Source organism: Syngnathoides biaculeatus, chromosome 2, assembly GCF_019802595.1.
Source record: "Syngnathoides biaculeatus isolate LvHL_M chromosome 2, ASM1980259v1, whole genome shotgun sequence".
Classification (NCBI taxonomy): Eukaryota; Metazoa; Chordata; class Actinopteri; order Syngnathiformes; family Syngnathidae; genus Syngnathoides; species Syngnathoides biaculeatus.
The window spans coordinates 19,193,637-19,214,290 of NC_084641.1; the positions used below are offsets into that span (position 1 = coordinate 19,193,637).

The 20,654-nt window shown below is 43.4% G+C and overlaps 1 protein-coding gene across 1 annotated transcript; it reads left to right on the forward strand.

Moving 5' to 3' along the window:
• Nucleotides 1–77: 77 nt before the first annotated feature.
• Nucleotides 78–15,344, forward strand: csrnp2 (cysteine-serine-rich nuclear protein 2). The gene is made up of 5 exons (XM_061839597.1): nucleotides 78–704; nucleotides 6,553–6,723; nucleotides 6,804–7,066; nucleotides 11,176–11,472; nucleotides 11,977–15,344. Exons 2-5 carry the CDS (start codon nucleotides 6,564–6,566, stop codon nucleotides 12,646–12,648), a joined length of 1,392 nt encoding a protein of 463 aa, XP_061695581.1. The 5' UTR covers nucleotides 78–704; nucleotides 6,553–6,563; the 3' UTR covers nucleotides 12,649–15,344.
• Nucleotides 15,345–20,654: the final 5,310 nt, after the last annotated feature.

A 20,654-nucleotide genomic window follows, 5' to 3' on the forward strand; every position in this document is an offset into this window, starting at 1 on the left:
TTGAACAAAGAACTAACACGAAACACAGTTTCCCAGCGTCCCTTGGCGCAGAGGCCGCGTGTGACGTCACATAGAATATATATATGGCCGCCGAGAGGAATTTTGTGCTGCCATTGTTGTATTGTACCGACCGGGGCCGGTGGGGCCGAGACCGGCTCGAAGACCGTCTTCTCGCCCAAAAGACGGTTGCGACCGAATCGGCACGGGAGCGTGTGAAAAGCGATAAGGCGAAGCTCGGCCCCGCGGACATTTGTCGGGCCAGTGAGTGTTGGTGGCGAGCGGGCGGAAAGGTGGGGGGGAGAAAAACCACCACGACTCCAACATGTCAGCGACGTTCTCGTTTTAAAGAACCCTGTCAAGAACAGGACCAAATATAGCTTACATATTTTTTTAAATAGAATTCCAAAAGCAAAATCCTCCTAGCGTCGCAGTCACGTGACGTCCCTTTCATGTCCGTTAAACTCCATCCTAAAGAGGGCTGCGGCTCGTTTTTTCCTCTCTTCGGAACAATGAGTGCGGAGTCCAAATAGCCTCCTCCCGCCACGCAGAAGTGGTGCGCCGAGACAATCACTTTCGAAGCTATCGCTGCTGGCACCGGCACCAAAGACGTCAAACAGGGTGTTGAACGAACCTCCATGAGCAGAGAGGAAGAGAAAGGACCGACGAGCTGCTTGCGTTCTCAAGCTTCCCGTTTTGTGAGCCAGGTAAGAATAGAAGCTTCCTCCTTTGTCATTGTGTGTCTCCTCGAAACCCAGACGGTCTTCACGTGGGACAAATGTTCATTCTTGTGCATAAATAAACTCACTTTGTGCTCTCGTTCACATATTGAGTGTCAAGTTACAATCGCACAATGGTGAGCCTCCCTAAGATTCTGTAAACTGCACCGTCATCAGCTGATTCCATCTCCACTCTTCATCTTTTGTTCATTGAATATTAGTCGCTATTACACGGTCACTTTTTTTTTTTTTTGACTACTTGCACATTGCAATTGAAATGATTTCAGATTTCACATAAGGATAAGCAAACCTATATTCCCAAATGCTTCTGATTTTTAACTTTAGGAGCTTCTGATTGGGTGGAAAAGGGTGACACAGAACATTCCGGTTGGAAATATGATGAATAATTACTGCACACATCCCGACACCTTCTCCAGGGGGTTTAAATGCGGTAAAAATGCTGCAATACAATGTCGCTTTACAGTACTGTCTTTAGTTGTTATATTTCCCCCCCCCCCCCCCCCAAAAAAAAAAAAAAAGCATCGTTCTGGAAATGCAGCAGTTCTGTGGAGCAGCATTTCCCAGGCTGATGGCCCAGCATCGAAACATTATATTGGATCAGAGTAAAATACTGGGCAGTATCTTCAAGGAGGCATATGGTTTATTGGTAAAGGGCTTTTTGATTTGTGTTTGTCAGGATATTGATGTTATGACCTTTGCCCTATGTCGCATCTCAATGCATTTGTTCCGCCTCTCCTCAGTCCTCTCCATGTCCCACTTCTTTTTTGGTAATCTCTTTCCTTGGATGACTTCCTGTATTTTGGGGTTCCACCACCAAGTCTCCTTTTCCCCATTCCTACCAGAAGGTACCCCAAGTACTCTCCAGCCTGCCTCTCTGAGTACCTTGGCAGTAGTATTCCAGTCTTCCAGGAGCTCTCCCTGTCCATCTAGAGGCTGTCTCACCTCTTTCTAAAAAACCACACAACATTCTTCCTTTCTTAACTTCTACCACCTGATTCTCTGCTATACCTTTGTCTTCTTAATCTTCCTACCCGCTACCGGATTCATCCTACACACCAGCATCCTATGCTATCGAGCTACACTCTCCCCCACCATCACTTTACAATCAGTAACCTCCTTCAGATTATATCGTCTGCACAAAATATAATCCACTTGCGTGCTTCTACCTCTGCACTTGTAAGAAATCTATGTTCCTGTCTCTTCTGGAAATAAGTGTTCAACACTGTACATTATAAACTGGAAGCTTTAAAGTGGGACTTGGTTCGTCGTGAAACTCTGTGTAACCTCATATTTCTTCCCATGGGAAATGATGAAAACAGAAATAATCTGCTCCTAGGTCAAACTGTTGTCGTCATGAAACCTCTTCGTAAATTAGGTGCATAAGAAAAAAATCCTGGACTTGTGCCCCAAAAGATGTGTTTTGAATCTAAACTACAAGTTTCGCCCTCCAAAGTAATCCCTCTTGGGTTTGGTTGTCAGAATCATCTTTATTGGCAAAGTACTGTATATGTAAAAGCATAAGCAATTTGTCCGTGATAGTTGGAACCACTCTAATACCACAGCAAACAAACAAGCCCGAAGAAACATGTCCCTTAGGAACATAAACGCAAAGTGCATTATTGAAGGTCAAGTGTCATGCCTATAAACATTCTAAAATAGATATTGTAATGAAAAATACATATAACATTTCAATGTTTGTGTCAATTGTCAAATGTCAACATTTCAATTTAAACACTTCAATGTCAATACAAAAAAATAAATATGAGCGGCGAGCACTTCATCCATGTGCAAAGTTGCGGAAGTCTCAGTCGACATCCAAGTGGTAGCCATATTGCCTGCATTGTCTGTTCATTACGTCATGGCGTGAGTTACAAAAAGCTATATACGTCAAAATCATGTTGTGTGGTGAAAAAATGGATGGGTTCATTCCAGCGGCCTTTTGTTCATTAGAAATATACTAAAAATCATGCATTTCATGACAGTGGCACTTTAAGCACTATTGAGTTTCCTGTAGTATGATGATACTCATGCAAGTGATGCAGAGAGTCCTTTTACAATATAAAGTATCCAGTAGTTCGGTTATACCGATCAACAACAGTCCTACCCCAACGCTTGCCTCTTCAATCAAACAATCCAACTATCGCTATTTTATTTACGTAGCACCTTTGACACATAAAAATGCAAGCAAAGTTGCACACACCAGAACGCACACACAAAACAGGAGACCTGTTGACTAATCATATAGAAACCATGAAAGGGCATTTAGGATCCTGGGAGAGAGGAAAGGCGATTTTTGGGAGCCATCCATACTGAGAAATGTCACAGCCCGCAACCACAGAGTCCACCATGACTGAGGCAAACTCTTCCCACGGAATGAACAAAACAAATACTGCATGATCTATTTGTAGAGTGCTGTTTGATCGTCTGTCCTGCATTGGAAGGGGGAAAACTCGTGGATTTGGTTGGAAGTTTAGCCTTTTTTCCACCAGGCCCAGAACCTGACACACACTGCAAGCCAGGCCAGGGTGTCCCCCATTTATATGAACATAGCTAAATGCAACATGCTTCTTTTGAGTTGCCCCACAATGATGTTCGAGATTATCAACTACATGTAAGTATCCTACAAATACAAACCAAGTGAACTTAAAATGCAGGTTTCAAATGGTGACGACCCTTGTGAGGATAAGCGGCTTGGAAAATGGAATGGATTTCATTTGTTACGTAAGAAAATGTATTCAAAGATACCTGGCCATGCGTAAAAGTAATGGCCCCCTAAACCGAATAACTGGTTGGGCCATCCTCAGCAGCAACCACTGAAATCGAGTTTTCCGATTGGCAATGTGTCTCTCGCAATTCTGTCGAGATATTTTAACCTACTCTTCCTTGCAGAATCGTTTGAATTCAGCAAAGATGGAGAGTTTTCAAGCATAAACATCCTTGCTAAGTTCATGTCACCATATTTCAATCAGATTAAAGTATTTAGACTAGACCGCTCTCAAAACCTTTTTCGCCATTTAATTTTTTGAGGCCAGAAGTTGACTTGCTGTAGTATTTTTGGATCGTTATCCTGCTGCAGAACTCAAGTGCACTTGAGCTTGAGGTCACAATCTAATGGACGGACATTCTCCTGCAGAACTTTCTGTTAAAGAGTGGAATTTCTGGTTCCAATCTATCACAGCAAGTTATTCAGGTCCTGAAGTAGGAAAGCAGCCCAAGGAGACCATCATATTACCACAACCATGTTTTAATGTTGGTATGATGTTCTTCATCTGATATGCTGTGCTACATTTACGCCAGATACTGTACAACGAAACACTTTGTATTCCTTTCAATTTTCCAAGCTGCTTATCCTCATAGGGGTGACGGAGTGCTGGAGCCTACCCCAGCTAATACACAGCTTCCAAAAAGCTCCACTTTCAACTTGTCAGTCCATATAGTAGTCTCCCAAAAGTCAAATGTTTGTTTACAAAGGTAAGCCAAGTCTCTTATGTCCTTTTTGGTGAGTATTGGTTTTCAATTTTGGACTTTGCCGTGGATGCCATTTATGCCCAGTCCCTTCTTCATTGTTGTGTCATGAACACTGACTATCTGCAGCTCTTTAAAAGTTTTCCTGAGCTGCTTTGTGGGCACCTGGATCGGTCATTGCAGTTCTCTTGGGGTAATCTTTGTAGGGAGGTCACGCTTGGGAAGATTCACCAAAGTTCAGCGTTTTCTCCATGTGAGGGTAATGGCTCCTCCCATGGTTTGCTTGAATCCTAAAGCTCGACAAATGGAGTTTGTAACCCTTTTCAGACTGATAGTCAATGACTTTATTTCATGAGTCTTCTGGCATTTCAATGGATTGTCATTTTCTTGCAGCGACTTTAGAACTTTTGTCTGACTTTTTTTTTTTTTTTTTTTTTTCAGGACAGATTCTGTTTAATTCATTTAACAAGCTTGGAGGTAACCAGGCTTTGGTGTGAGCACTAAAAATGAACCACAAATTGGGATTAGCCACAATTAATTCTGGATTTACTAATGGTGGTAATTACTTTAAAAAAAAAAAAAAAACAGGGTCAAGTGAAATAGTTTTCCTTAAAAAATGCATTTAAGTTCACTTGAGTTATTGTTGTCTGATGTCCACATTTGCTTGATTTTAAACAAAGTAGGGAAACTGAAAATATACAAACTCACTTACAGCTAAGGAGCTGACATTTACGCTTTCTTTTCGAATGTTCTGCATTGATAGCAGACTGGTGGGACAACTGATGACTGGTTCGTAGATTTGCCTCACAATTCTGAGGACCTGGGTTCCAATCTGGCTTCGCCTGGATGGAGTTTGCGTGTTCTGCCCATGTCTTATTTTCTCTGGGTACTCCAGTTTCCTCCCACATCCACAAAGCACGCATAGTAGGTAGTTTTGAAGACTCTAAATTGCCCGTAAGTACGACTCTCTGTGTTAATGGTTGTTTCTCTATATGTGCGCTGGGATTGGTTAGTAACCAGTTCGGGGTGTCCATACCCTGCCTCTCCACCAGAGTCAGCTGGGATTGGCTCCAGCATGTGTGCCACCCTAGTGAGGATTACCAATATGGAAAATGGATGCACGGATGGATGTATTTGTAGCACGCATTTTGGCCCTGACCAAAGTAAACCTCATGAAAATTGGATGAAAAATAAGACAGTTATGAGATAATTCAAATGTTTTTACATTGCCTTCAACAGAACATCGCCCCTGCCATCATGGCTGCCTTGTAGGCACTTCGGTTAGCTGGAGTGCTTTAGAGCGCTATCTAGTCTCTCTCGTCTTTGTTTCATATCTGTGATGTTCCACATGAATGAATACAGGGATTTATCACGTGTTGTTGATAGACAAGTGTAATTATTATACATTACCAGAATGCATAAGAAATTTTCGTAGACTGCACCATACCTTTCCTGAATGATGAACCAAAGTACTGTGAAATAATGTATTTTTTTTTGTGGTTTTTGAACAATGCATCTTCTCTTCACGAGCAGATGATGAAGTAGGTCCTTTGGGGTCCTCACATTCTGGCGACATTGCCATGGTAACAGTTGCGCTGTCTCTCACCATCTTAAGGCATGTGTGAACAAATGCCCTTGTGACGTGTTAAACCAGGCCTGTGTGTGCATTCAGTAAGTTGAAGTTTAAGTTAAATTCCACTTTAGCTAGTTGCCATGGTGATGTATTCAGCAATGCAGAGGTTGTTCAATCACCAAAGTAAAAAATAAAAAATACATTTAGTCCAATTATTTTTCCATTTCCAATGGCATTTTCATTATCACTTGTTTAGTTATATACAAAGCTAAGTTGCACACTTTTTTCCCTCAGTTTTTTTTTTCTCTAGTGGTTTGTTTTCTTAATTTATTCAATTAATTTACATTACATATCATTTGTAAACTAAAGGGCTCATTGGGCAAATTCTGTTTTAGAAAATATATTTTGGGTATAAAAAACCGATTGGCCAACTACACACATTTTCTCTAAATTTTTCAGAGTTGTGAATTTCGAACATGGCCAGGATGTACCCCGGATGTCATCCAAAGTTAGCTAGGTTAGGCTCCAGCTCATCAACCTAATATGATGGAAATGGCAGGATGGATGGATGAATTTTCCCTATTGTGGATTAGTGCAATTTAGCCAGATGGTCCATCCTTTGTGTAGACACACAGCGACAGTTTTTCCATGGTGCAGTTCTTCATCCTCAAACTGCAAAAGATTTAATTTTTTTTTTGCCTTCATGGTCACTGAAGCTGTTCTGTGCCCATTTTTTTTTTTGCCTCAGTGATAACTGATGCTGTTCTCTGCCCTCAGATACAGTTTCCATGGAGGCAGGTTCATCACTCAGCCTCAAACGACACTATGAAGAGGTGGACAATAGCTCTCCCTTTTCTACACCTAAAGACTCCGATGATGACATCTCCAGCAGCGACAGTGCCGACAGCTGCGACAGCCTCAACCCCCCCACCAGGATGGAATTCACCCGTAAGCAACAACGGAAAACAAATCCATTCAATTTTAACGGTGAATCATTCATTTCCATCCCAAATGTTTCTTCCTCTCAGCCACGTCCATCCTCAGACAGCACAAGCTGTCGCCAGGAGGTAAGCGAGTGCGTTTTGATGCGGTGACAGTTTATTACTTCCCCCGGAGGCAGGGCTTCACCAGCGTCCCCAGCCAGGGGGGCAGCTCGCTGGGGATGGCGCACAACCACTCATCCATCCGTCGTTACACGCTGGGGGAGTTTGCTCGGGAGCAGGAAAGCAGTCACCGGCACACCTTACGCCAACACCTGCGCCAGGAGAAGCTCAATGCTCGCAAGCTGAAGGTAAAAATGCTGACACCTGCCACTAAAGCCACTAAATGGCCACTTCATTGGGTTCAATAAAATACGGTCCGCTCATTCTTTAATCCGGCTCACCGAGCGTTTACGTTTTCAAGTTTCTTATATTTGTTCCCGTCATATTTGTTCTGTGTATTTTGCATTTTTCCCCTAAGATTCCATCCATTTTCGTACTGCTTATCCTCACAGTGGTTTGGTGGTGGTTATCCCAGCTATCTTCTGGAGAGAGGCAGGGTACAACCTGAACTCGTCGCCAACCAATCTCAAGGCACATAGAAGCAGCCGTTTGAACTCACATTACGGAAGTAAATTAGTGCCACTTAGATTTGAATTTGAAATGCCACAAAAAACTGAATTTGAAATGTAAGGTGATCGCATTTTCAATAGTTGTATTTCAGTGTAACTTCAACTGGCTACAATTCGCTGTCTAAAATTCACCGTCTGTGCCACGAGGCCGGGTTACTTCAGGTTAGAACCGAAGACCCAGCCAATTGCAGTTACGCTTTCTTAGTCATGTGACGTCACATACTAAGAAAGCGTAACTGGATTGGCTGGCTGTTCGGTGGAATTTCAGACAGAAAATTGAAGCAATGATTGAAAATGGGATCAATTTACATTTCAAATTCAAATCCTGTTTTCTGTGGCATTTCAAATTCAAATCCTGCTGGCACTAATTTGCTTCCGTATTACATTTGCACCAATGGCATAATTAAAATGTATTATATGTACTTTCTTGGTAAATGGACTGAATTTATTTAGCGCTTTGTCTACACTATTACAGCGCCCAAAGCGCTTTAAAAATCCTTACATTCACCCAAATCAAACGCATTCCTTCACCAATGGGCGACTGTTCCCAAGGCCACTGGGAGTGAAGTAGGGTTCAGTGTCTGGCCCAAGGGCATTTACGACATGCAGAGAGTCGGAGCTGGGATTCAACCCAGCTTCCCTTTGGTCACTGGATAACCCGCTCTTATCTACTGAGTCACATCTGCCGCCTCTCATCTCATTAAATAATTTGTGTACTGATTTATTGTAGCGACACAATAGACAACTGGTTAGAGCAGGGGTCGGGAACCTTTAAGGCTGAGAGAGCAATAAACTGCAAATATTTTAAACTGTAATTCCAATAGAGCCATACAATATTTTTACAACTAAGTACAAGTGTATTCATGCATTTTATGTAAGACCAACACTTTAAGAGTACAATAAGTCTCTCAGTGCATTTAAATAGCATTATGATGTTGCTAACCAATGATGACAAAAGCACTTCTTACCGTTAATGCAACTTCTTTGCTGATGGCTTTGTCATCTGTTTCATACGTCACTTAATTAAACTTCATGCTTTTGCTTTGACTCTTCCATCCGTTATCCGTGAACGTTGGTTGGTGTTAATGTTTTTTTTTTTTTTTAAGTGAGAGATTTTTCATATGCATAGGTAGAACCAAACATTGTCAGTACAGCAATAGTCACACGCTGCAGTGTGTAGTTTGTGACGGGAAGTGCGTTCCACTTTTTCACAATCAGCTGGTCTGAAGGTTTTATTTTTTTCATTTCTCCCTGCCTATGTGCGCTCGCCAACAATGCTTGCCGACAAGCGTATTTATGTAAAAAAATTTCCGGTGGTGTGCGGCTCAAAAGCACGCTGTCATTATAAACCACATTGGTGGGCTGCGTAAGGACGGTAACATTTGTAATTATGAGTGTACCCCTTTAAAAGAGCGGAGGGCGGCGGTGCAAGTTAAACTTGGGAAGAACAGTGTGTGGCAGTGCAGTAGCTCGTTGTTAGAGAAAGTTACGTGTGCTGCCTAAAAATTCACGCCGTCACGCAATCGACTGCACCCCTGCTGTATACAGTATGCCGTTATGAGGGCTCTGCGAGCCATACGCAACTACCAAAAGAGCCAGTTATGGCTCGTGAACCATAGGTTCACGACCCCTGGGTAAGAGCGTCTGGGGTTCAATTCCCAGCCCTGCCTCTGTGGCACTCCGGTTTCCTCCCACATCTCAAAAACATGCATGGTAGGCTAATTGAAGACTCTAAATTGCCCACAAGTGTGAATGTGAGAGCAAATGGTTGTTTGTTGTTATGTGCCCTGTGATTGGCTGGCAACCAGTTCAGGGTGTACTCCGCCTCCTGCCTTAAGATGGCTGAGACTGGCTCCAGCACTCCCGCGACCCTTGTGAGGATAAGCGACTCAGAAAATGGATGGATAGATTGATGGATTTTATTGTAAAGTTAGATTTGTTTTGGTCCGGTAAAGCATATAAAATATGCTTTTGTTTGCCGATTGTCTGTTTTGAATCAAGGAAAATGAACTTTTCCTGTTTGGAGACTTTTTCTCCTATAATCCAAAAGGTTTCTTCAGATCAAAATTTTAGATGTGGAGCGCCTATGTTTATACCTCGGTGGGTGTATTGTGTGGGGTTGGTCAACAAATAGGGTCTTGTTGATTGTCAGTGTGCTTGGTGCAGGATGATCTTTTATCACACCTGACAATATCAACTATGCCATGAACTCCCAATTGTAACATCCCATAGTCATGCGCAGGGAAAGAACAGTCACTCCTTGATTACATCATTTCATAGCAACAAAATTAATACTAAAGATAAAATGTCATTGACTCAAATGAACCATCTGCAAGGCTCAATTATGGCCATCACCACAAAATGTCCACTTTATGCTTTATATTTAAAGTGGGATTACAGTAACATGAAAAATATTCAAGTCTTTTTCTTCACAACTTCAAAGACGCAAAGACTATTGTAATTGGTCCATCCCAAGTCTTTCTCCCTCCCACCTTTTGCACAGTGCTTATTTGGAGTGCCCCATAAATATATAAAGTATATATATTGCTTGTGTATTGTGTTGAATCCAAAAATAGTGCAGTATCAACAGACGGTTCTTATCTTTTTTTTTTTTGAAGTGGCCAAATACATTTGACACAATGACCTCATATACAAACAGTAGAGATGGGCGGTTTAGGCATATGTAGTAACCATGAACCAGTGCAATCTTGAAAGTTTCAAAATTTTCTATTTGTATATATACTATGTTCTCCCCGTGCCTGTGTGGGTTTTCTCTGGGCACTCCGGTTTCCTCCCACATCCCAAAACATGCAACATTAATTGGAGACTCTAAATTTCCCCCAGGTGTGATTGTGAGTGTGACTGTTGTCTGTCTCCATGTGCCCTGCGATTGGCTGGCAACCAGTTCAGGGTGTACCCCCCCTACTGCCCGTTGACAGCTGTGATAGGCTCCAGCACTCCCTGCGACCCTCGTGAGGATAAGCGGCAAAGAAAATGGATGGATGGATCGATATATGTAAGGCAAAAAAAAAATATTTTGAAGCAAGCTTGTACCATGCATTTTTTGAAGACCTCAATGGATTCCTCCTTTGTGTTCTCCAATGACGACTTCTTGTTTGTTTTATATAGTGAACAATTGGCAACAGAAATGTTTGCATGTGCTATACATTTCTGTACATATTTATCTTATCCTTTTTTCTTTTTCTCTTCATTGAGCATTCTGCCCTGTGTTGTTACAGTCATTGTTACATTCCTGGGAAGAGAAACAATTAAATGTGTAAGGTGGACTGATAAACAATATACTTTTCCACCTTATTACAAGATTTTATATAAAGTCCTGACCTTCAACAGATTAAGACCCTGTAGTATGATTCCGATAGCTATTCACACTTGGCATCCCAGGAATTGTTATTTTGTTATATGGGATGGTCTAAAATTCATCTTGATTGTCGTGGACGTCTGATCTGTAACTACAGGAATGGGTTGGCTGAGGTTATTGCTGCCAAAGGAGGGTCAACCAGTTATTAAATCCAGGGTTCATTTGTTTTTCCCTCCCCGTCCTATGACTGTTATGCAAAAGATGCCTACATGCAAACATACAAAAACATGAATAATTTTTGTGTGGTTTTAGCAGACTGTTTATCCTTGTTTGGATGAAAATCAGATCACATTTTATTCTAAAATATGCAGAAATGAAGAATTTCCAATAATTTCATTGGATATACTTCCTCCAGGCCCCATTGATACAGTATGTATTTACTTTAACATGAGCTAACTGTCATACACAGCTTACCAGAAATGGCACAGTGGAATGCGCCCAAGCCGAACTGTTGACTTTGGACGACGTGTCCGATGAGGACCTCGACGTGGATGCGGTGGAGGTAGACGACTGCTTCTTCCTCCAGCCACTGCCCACCAAGCGACGCAGAGCTCTCCTGAGAGCCTCCGGCATCGCTCGCATCGACGCCCGGGAGAAAACAGAGCTGCGTGCCATCCGCCTGTCCAGGGAGGAATGTGGCTGCGACTGTCGTTTGTACTGCGACCCTCGACACTGTGGCTGCAGCCAGGCCGGCATCAAGTGCCAGGTAGGATGGTTGCTTTTCAAATGCATCAGGGCAGCATAAATGGGGGGGAAAAAAATGAATGGAATCAAATTTCAAATAAATCAAAATCAGTCATCCTCCAAATGTAGCAAATTTTCAGATTTGTATTTGATAGCTACCAATGCGAGCTTTATGTCACTGTAATACAGCAATTGGTAACATTCACCTAGGTCTGGCCAAAAAACAAATAGAATAAAACGTACTGCTAATGTGAGCCCCAACAAAAGAATAGACAAAAAATTTACGTAAGATGTGTTTATCATTATATAATGAAAATAATTGCTAATTACAGCCATTGCTTTACTTAGTCAGCCCAGTTTAATATTTGCATTATTTTATTACCTCTGTCATCAATGCCCAGTGTTGACATTTGTCAAGTTACTTGGAAGTTGGGCATCTGCGCATTTCGGTTGTTTGGTTTCCCCGGCGTGTGAGTCCATCCCAAGAGGGGCTGAAGATTATAGTGAGGCCTGTTTTCTCCTTCAGGTGGACAGAATGTCCTTCCCGTGCGGATGCTCCCGAGACGGTTGCGGCAACTTAGCGGGCCGCGTCGAGTTCAACCCACTGCGTGTCCGAACACACTACCTGCATACCATCATGAAGCTGGACCTGGAGAAGAGGAAGGTCCTGCTGCAAGTGCCCGGGGAGACTTATGCTGAGTCGGACCGAGTGTCCTCCCCATTCTCCACTTGCCCGTCATCCCTGGGCCCGGAAGAGAGCGAGGTGCGGGCATGTGTCTTGGAGGCGGAAGAGGACATCCTGGAGCGAGAGAATGAGACCGCCGTGTTGCACCTGCAGAGCGCCGAGGAGCAAGAGAGGCTGGAGAGGGAGGTGCGGGCACAGGACCCACAGGTGGAAGAGGTTCTTCTGCAAGGGCCTTTCCCAACTGGGACTGCAGTGCTCTGCATCAACCAAGAGGAGGACGAAAGTCCTGCTGATCTCCTCAGAGATTCTGCCTCTCTCCACTACTACCAACTCAGCTCCATAGAGCCGGCTACCCTAGAGTCGACAGAGGAGGAGGTTCAAGAGGTCAGAGGAGGCGAGTCTTTAGGCGTCCAGCTCCCAAGTGACCAATCAAAGCTGAACCATCATGAAGTGTGTCCAGAAGAAAGTGTGGAAACTAAGATAGTCAAGGACCCACTTCCTCTTGGCGTTTAGTCTGCGCTTCTTTGCAGATTTTTTTGCACAAATGGCATCAAAGAAGTAATAACACATTTTGTGTCAAACTCGGTTGCAATCGTGGAGGCTGGAGCACATGGAGATCAGGAGTAACATGTTATGGTATATGCAGTCACATGACTTACATTGTGAATTGTGTTGGGGACAGTGAACACAGCCTTATGCAAAAAAAAAAAAAATGCAGGAGAAAGTCCCGTTTGCTATGCTTGGAGACATCCAAGAGAAAAAATGAGCGGCAGCAGAACTTTGTATCACAGCAGACGTGTCTGTGCTGTAGTCAAGCCAAATGACGGCGTAAACTGACCTAATAATCCTGGAAATACTTGTTTTCTTGTGTACTGTACAAGCGTTTGTGTGATTGTGAGGCCGAGGCACTTGTCTTTCACAAATGCGATCTTTGTGTAGTAGTTGCAAACCCTGTGATATTATTGCATCTGGTGTGTGATGGCTCACTTGTGGATGAGGTGCTGTTGCAGAAGGTCCACTTGATTTCACATAGTGCTGGAACGCGAGTTGCGCTGATTCTGGCATTACATTCACCATGCTGCTGAAATTCCGTGTGATCTTTAAATGTTTTCATTCGGGTCACAAACTGCTAGCCATCTTTATCACTTCTAGATAGACAGAGAGTGTCTCCTAATTAAAGTTTGGTCTGGTGTGCGAGCTTTGGGTTGCTTAAGAGGGCGGTGCTAGGCCGGTTATCACACTGGACCTGTTGTCCTCAAACCAGCTCTTGAGAACAATAGCTGTTCTAATCTAGAGTTGAACAGAAGAAGGCCTGTTCAGGTGTGTAGTTGTGGGCCTGCTCTAGAGTGTCATGTCTGGCACTCTTCCACTAGTTTAACCTGGGATGATTCTATGAATCTTGGTAGTAGAGGAAACCTGGACCTGCCTTTGAGTACAATGCTAGGCCTGTACTAGATTTTAACATCACAACCAGTAAATTGTAACCTTAGCCCTGCTCTAAAATGTAAGGCTGACCTGTTCTGGAGTGTCACCTCTGGCCTGTTGTAGACTGCCTTGGGGCTCTTCTTGACTTTAAACATAGACTTGCTGCAGTGTGGCCCGTACTGCACTATAATACCAAACATGTTCCAGAGTATAACAATCAACATTTTCTACAGGGTAAGATGAGGCCTGTTAAAGCTTAACCTCAGGCCAGATCCAGAAACTTCAACACTGGACGTGTTGTGAGTTTGTCTCAAGATTGCCCCAGACTTTGACCATCTCTTGGGTCTGACCTGTTCCAGATTGTGACCTTGGTGTGTTCGGCTGTGTTAACTCTAAACCAGCTCTTGAGAGCAACTCCAGGCCTGTGGTAGCACTGAACAACACGCCTACAGACCAGGCTATTAGATTTTGGCCTGCTCATGAGTGAATGTCCTGAACTGGAATATCACTCCGAGCCTGTTCACGTGGTTTGCCTTGGCTCTGTTTCAGAGTTCAACCTCTGGCCTGTTCTCGAGTTTAGCCTTGGGCAAATTCTGGAGTGTAACTCTGGGCCAGAGCTAGAATCAAACACAAAGTCAGGGCTACTGTGTGACAAACTGTTTCAAGAGTGTGACTTTTGAATTTTCTAAAAGGAAACCTGAGCTGGCTCTAGGATGTTACCTGGACCCTCTGATGCTCTGGAACGCTACCTCTGACCTGTCCATCAGTTTACTATGTACCACTACATATGTTCTAGAATCTTTGGGCAGGCTCTTGCAGCCAACGCAAAGCCTATACTAGAATCCAACAATAGACCAGTTCTAGAGTGCAGCTTTGGGGCGGCTCTAGAGTGCAACGCCAGACGTGTTCAGGCCTCCCCAAGAGAGTATAATGCCCAATATGTTCTGAAATGTTACCCCTGGACCATTCTACGGTGTAGCCTTGGATCTGCTCAAGAGGGGTACCTCTGATCTCTTCCATTTTCACAAGTCTGATAACCCACAGCCGCTTTTGGTCTAAAGTGTAACACCAGGCCTGTTGTACAGCGTGCAGTCAGTCCTCCAAAATTCTGAGAGCCTCAGTTCCCCACGCAGGAAACATAAGTATATCTATCTATACTAACTAATGCCAGGAGAAAGATTTTTGCACCGTCTCCTCTGAATAAGAGATGTCACGTGAAGAAAAGAGCATTTAAAGAAAAAAATGTGACATTGTGTGATGAAGCTTGATAACTGTGTGTATGTGTATGTGCTCATACATGTGCCGTATTTATGGGGGCGCGGGAAGAATACTAACGAGGAAATATTGCTTTGGAAAGGTGCTCATGTTATAGACTTGACTGCTTTTTCTCCTGAGATTCCATAACTCTTTATGCAGGTCAAGGAAGCAGACTGCCGCTTTACTGCAACGCGCTCTTGTTCGCATTATGAACTTTTTAACTTTTATGCTATTTAAATGTTTTTTTTTTGGGGGGGGGCAGGGAGGACAAATACTAAACCATCTTTTATTTTGGATGTGCTGGCATGTATGAGTTATTGGTGTGATTATTTGCCTTTACTTTTTTATTTTTTTTTAAATGTTTTAATCCAAGTCTGCTCCACCAAAGCAGTGGTCTTCTGGTCACCCTCCTGCGAGGATGACTCCCGTCTTTGTGGCCTCCCCTTCATCATGCTTGGCTGTTTGCGATCACTTTTAGCCCGGGACCACTGCACGTGTGTGTGTGTGTGTGTGTGTGTGTGTGTGTGTGTGTGGTGTGTGTGTGTGTGTGTGTGTTGTGTGTGTGTGTGTGGTGTGTGTGTGTGTGTGGTGTGTGTGTGTGTGATACGAGTGATTGTTGAAATCCTGGAAAGACAAAAGAGCCACGAGAGCCTCTCTTATGAAATGGTCCCCTAAAAGTGGACAGAATAAGGTCTTTATCTATATAAAAAAATTAAAATAAAGTGCACATTTAAGAAGGATGTATGTGTTGTTCGTTTTACTTGTATTCCCACACTTCTGCACTGTTTAGTTAAAAAAAAAAATCACATTAAACTGACTTACTCAATCATAGCAAAGGTAAGGAAACTGTCTGACTCATCAAGCCAATAAGTCAGAAAATAACTGCTTTGACTACTTATTACTCTATACTTATTATTATTCTCCCATTGCCTCAAAGTTCAATTAAAGGCAGAATAAATTCCATCTATTTTCTGAGCTGCTTATCCATAAACGGTTGCTGGAGTGCTGGGTCCTATCCCAGCTGTTAACGGGCAGGAGTGGGGGTACACCCTGAACTAGTTGCCAGGCAATCGCAGGGCACATGGAGACAACGAGCCGCACTCAGAATCACACCGAGGGGCACTTTAAGAGTCACCAATGAATGCATGTTTTGGGGATGTGGGAAGAAACCCACGCAGGCACGGGAAGAACATGCAAACGCAACAGAGGTGTAGGTTGACAGTTGGGGTAATCTCTGGCACTCCCCGCGACCCTCGTGAGCATAAGCGGCAAAAGAAAATGGATAGATATTGAAATAAGTAAAAATAGCGATTATTTCTTTTGACGAAATAAGTTACCTCCTTTGGACTTCGGGGTGCAGTACACCTAAGGGCCAGGTGAGGGCAGTGCCAGCTCAAAGCATGGCTCCGTGGGCTTCAAGCGATGCTGAAACCTCAGCATCACTGTGTACCAATGGAGTCCTTGAAAAGAAACCACAGATTGAGGTCAAATAGTTACGATGAGATATGCATACATCGATCCATTTTCTGAACTGCTTATTCTCACGAGGGTCGCGGGAGTGCTGGAGCCGATCCCAGCTGTCATCGGGCAGGAGGCGGGATACACCCCGAACTGGTTGCCAGCCAATCGCAGGGCACAAACAGCCGCACTCACAATCACACCAAAGGGCAATTTAGAGTGTCCAATTAATGTCACATGTTTCTGGGATGTGGGAGGAAACCGGAGTGCCCAGAGAAAACCCACACAGGCACGGGGAGAACATAGTATATATACGAATAGAAAATTTTGAAACTTTCAAGGCACGGGGAGAACATGCAAACTCCACACAGTCGGGTTGTTATTTGAACCCCAGTCCTCAGAACTGTGAGGCCATACATTGAGGATATCACTGATTCTAAAAAGTGAAATAACGGAAAGAATGAATGGTTTTCCAGCTCTTAAAAAAAAAAAAAAAAAGCCATCCCATTAGCTCAGTGTCTGGCGCCGTGCCCAGCTTTGTTTGTGGTGGAAGTTTCACAGAATGCGAAAGTGTTCACTGCGGGGGGCCCCTATACATTAATAGCAGCGGGTGGGCAAACTCATTCGAACGTTCGTGATTTTGGAGAAAAGAGACGTGACTTCATCTGTTTGGTGTCCAAAGGCGGAAGCAGTGCATTCCTACTGCTCAACCTCTGAAGATGCTCTAATATGAAAAAAAAAGAAAATTGATGTTTATTTTTTTTTTTGTTAGTTTCCCAAATTGCTTTCAACATGACTCAAAGGGTCAGCGGTTGGAATTGGGTTTCATATTCTTTATGAGGCATCAACAAAATACTCTTCTTGGTCACCGGTGAACTGTAGCCAATCCACAGGCAGCATAAACCCTGTACTGGTTGCCAGCCAATTACAGGGCACATATAGTCCATCCATCCATTTAATGAGCTGCTTATTCTCACAAGGGTCACAAGAGTGCCGGAGCTCTCCCTGTTGTCTTCGGGCAGGAATCGGGGTACAGCCTGGACTGGTTGGCAGCCATTTACAGGGCACAAAGAAACAAACAAAAAAAATCATTGGCACTCATGATCACACTTCTTCAATTAACCTACCATACGTGTTTTCGGGATGTGGGAGGAAACCGGAGTGCCCAGAGAAACCCCACACAGGCAGTTGGAGAACCTGGGAACGCCACACAGACGCTGCCAGGATTCGTGAGGCAGACGTTTGCTGTGCACATATACTACTGAAGAGACAAAAAAATCACCCACTCTAACATTGACATCTGAGTCTTCGCTGTGAGAGAGAGCACAGGGAGAGCTTGCATAAAGGAAGACCTGAGCTGAGATTTGAAGCGATAAAGTCTCAACTGTGAAGCAATCATGCTACCACTTGGTCTCAGACCAAGTGTATTTTTTTTATGTATACTGGGGCTGTTAATGTAGTCAACTACAGAGTACCCTGCGTCTATCAGAGGTGAGGCAGGGCATCATTTTTTTTCAAAGGTTGCACTTTCTCTTTAAAATCCACAATCAACTACAGCTTTACAGATGCCATAGTTGCTCTGAATGTCTATTTGAGGGTTGGCATTTATTTTTTTTATAAAGGGACAAAGGTGTCTTATTAGACATGAGGATGAGGAAATACAGTACTCAGAACAGTAGTTTTACTCTTGTTTATTATCGATCCATCTATCCATCTTCTTAGCTGCTTATTGTCACGAGGGTCACAGGGAGTGCTGGAGCCTAACCCAGCTGTCAATAAGCAGGTGGCAGGGTACACCCTGAACTGGTTGCCAGCCAATCGCAGGGCACATCGAGACAAACAGCCACACTCACAATCACACCTAGGGGCAATTTAGAGTGTCAAATTAATGTTGCATGTTTTTGGGACGTGAGAGGAAACCTAGTGCCCGGAGAAAACCCACGCAGGCACGGGGAGAACATGCAAATGCCACACAGGCCGGGCCAGTTTTGAACCCAGGACCTCAGAACTGTGAGGCCAATGCTTTCCAGCTGATCCACCATGCCGCCCTTGTCCTGCATGGGTTTTCTGTGGGTATTTAAGGCTCTAAATAGTCCCTAGGTGTGATTGTGAATGGTCGTTTGGCTATATGTGTGTGGCGATTCACTGACAACCAATCCAAGTTGAACCCACCCCTCGGCCAAAGTAAGCTGTGGTAGGCCGCGGCTCATTTGTGCTATAGAAAATGGAATTGATTAAACCTTCCTGTTATTATACCCTAATGAACCAGAGAGATGAGAAATAAGTAGTACAAAAGCCAATCTCAGGAATCTGGGAAAGGAAGTGGAACAACTTCCTGTCCATGAGTCCTATTCCCCAACGCACACTTTGTCTGAATCATGTAGAAAGTCCCTAACCATCATCTGGTCAGTCTTTGTGAATGCCATATCCCGAACATCCATGTTGTTTATACCTTCCCGGTAAAACAGGCCATGTTCCCAGAATGCTGTTCAAACAAAACAAAAACAAAAAACAAATGTTGCAATCGAAGTGACCTCATTTCCTGTCCCCCACATGGAGCCACTTTTGTAAGTGTAAAAACAATGGTGGGTGTGGAGCAAGTGTTTTCGTGTTGTCACGGAAACATTAATGCATCAGAGATCGTTTTATGCCAAAAACGAACAGATTCAAGTCCATTTTGCTGAAATTAGCTTATTTGAGGGCGCCGGCCTGTGTCGCGCAAGTGAGTGACTAAACAATCTGGCTCATGTAGTGCTGTGGCAATGACTGTGTGGGGCTTGCTGCGAAGTGAGTTGAGTTGTTTGGCACATGATGAACAATTATCCCCAAAAGAGGCTTCAAGCTATTTCATGCCACTTCCAGTTCAAGTTTGTCAAACCACACATAAAAAAGTAAGCAAACCAGTCAGATAGCTTTACCTTAATAAAGTCGATTTAGCTTAATGCTAACCAGCAAATCAAAATGCCTCAGATGGGCTAACGAATACCATCAATGTTGCGGTGTTAGCACTCTTTAGAGAATTTGAACTCAAATGGTGATGCAACAAGTGTAGACAGTCAATTTAACAATACTCTAGGGCATACTCTGTGAAGAACAACTAATATTACTGCGCCATGTGAGGAGTCATGACCACTCCGTAGATCCATGTTTGTAGTATACTGCCTCCTTGTGGCCAATGTGCCCAAATCAAAAAGGAGCAGCACAATGAACATTAAATTGAAAAAACCAAAGTGGGAAAAAAACTCCAATTTCTTTACAATCTTTTAAATGATGTCATTAATTTATGCATTTATAAAATACAGCATTATATAAACTACTATTTCCTGATAAAAAAATGTTATTTTGGGGGGACGCTACAACGGATTAGCGGTGTTTCCATTCATTTAAGTGGGGGAAGATGATTGGAGATGAAAATGTTTTGAGCTAAGAGTGTTTGTCACAGAACAAATTAAACTTGTATCTTGATGACCACTGATTATATTACTGGTAGAGTGTAGTATGTTGTGTTTTCCTTTCATTATAGACATACAAATGTATGAACAAAATGAGAGCTTTATGTTGCAAACCTCTGTCAAAAACTCATATTTACAATCTTGCTATCAGTTGGGGCTGAGAATCTCGAATTGCGGCGTGGGACCAACAGGTGATGGCCTTGAAAAGGCCTGGTCAAAGTACTGCTATCGTAGGAAAACCACTTCAGGAAATGAACTACACGTCCCAGAGGGTTACTCGTGGTCCATCTTGTGGGCTTTTGCAGAAAGACGATCCCCCAGCGATCCGTTTTGAGGGACAGGAAGTACCATTGTAGAATTTGTTGGCCTCATTGAAGCGTTTTGGCGCATCGCAGCTCTGCATCTGTGAGCTGATGTCAACGTTTGTAAGTATTTGGAAGCACTAATAGATAACAGATTAAGCAAGAACCTCTTTAAGTCTCTGGAATGTTAAACTGCTTTCTATTTACTCTTTCACTATCGTCCAGCTGCATCGCCATTGAACTTTTACTGCTACTTCCAGAGCAGAAAACACTGACGACAAAACATTTTACAGTTGCATTTGTTCTTCACGCAATGTGCTCAAGTTAATTCTGGTAAACACGTACTGATTTGGGACATCTTAACCGGTTTTCAAATGGTGAGTTACCCCGCCACATCAGATGAGGGAGGAAAACGGTCGTGTGTGTTCTGACTGATCTGTGATGAGGATAAGCGGTTCAAAACATTGGATGAATGGATGTGTTGTTACTGCATTTGAGACGAGCAACATGACACACGTGGTCACATCTTTGACAAACTATCGTGAGACTCCTCTCCCACGCCAGTATGGCGTAGTACCAGGACTGACCTGTGAGAGGCAGCATAGTGCCACAGGGCCCCCCAGCC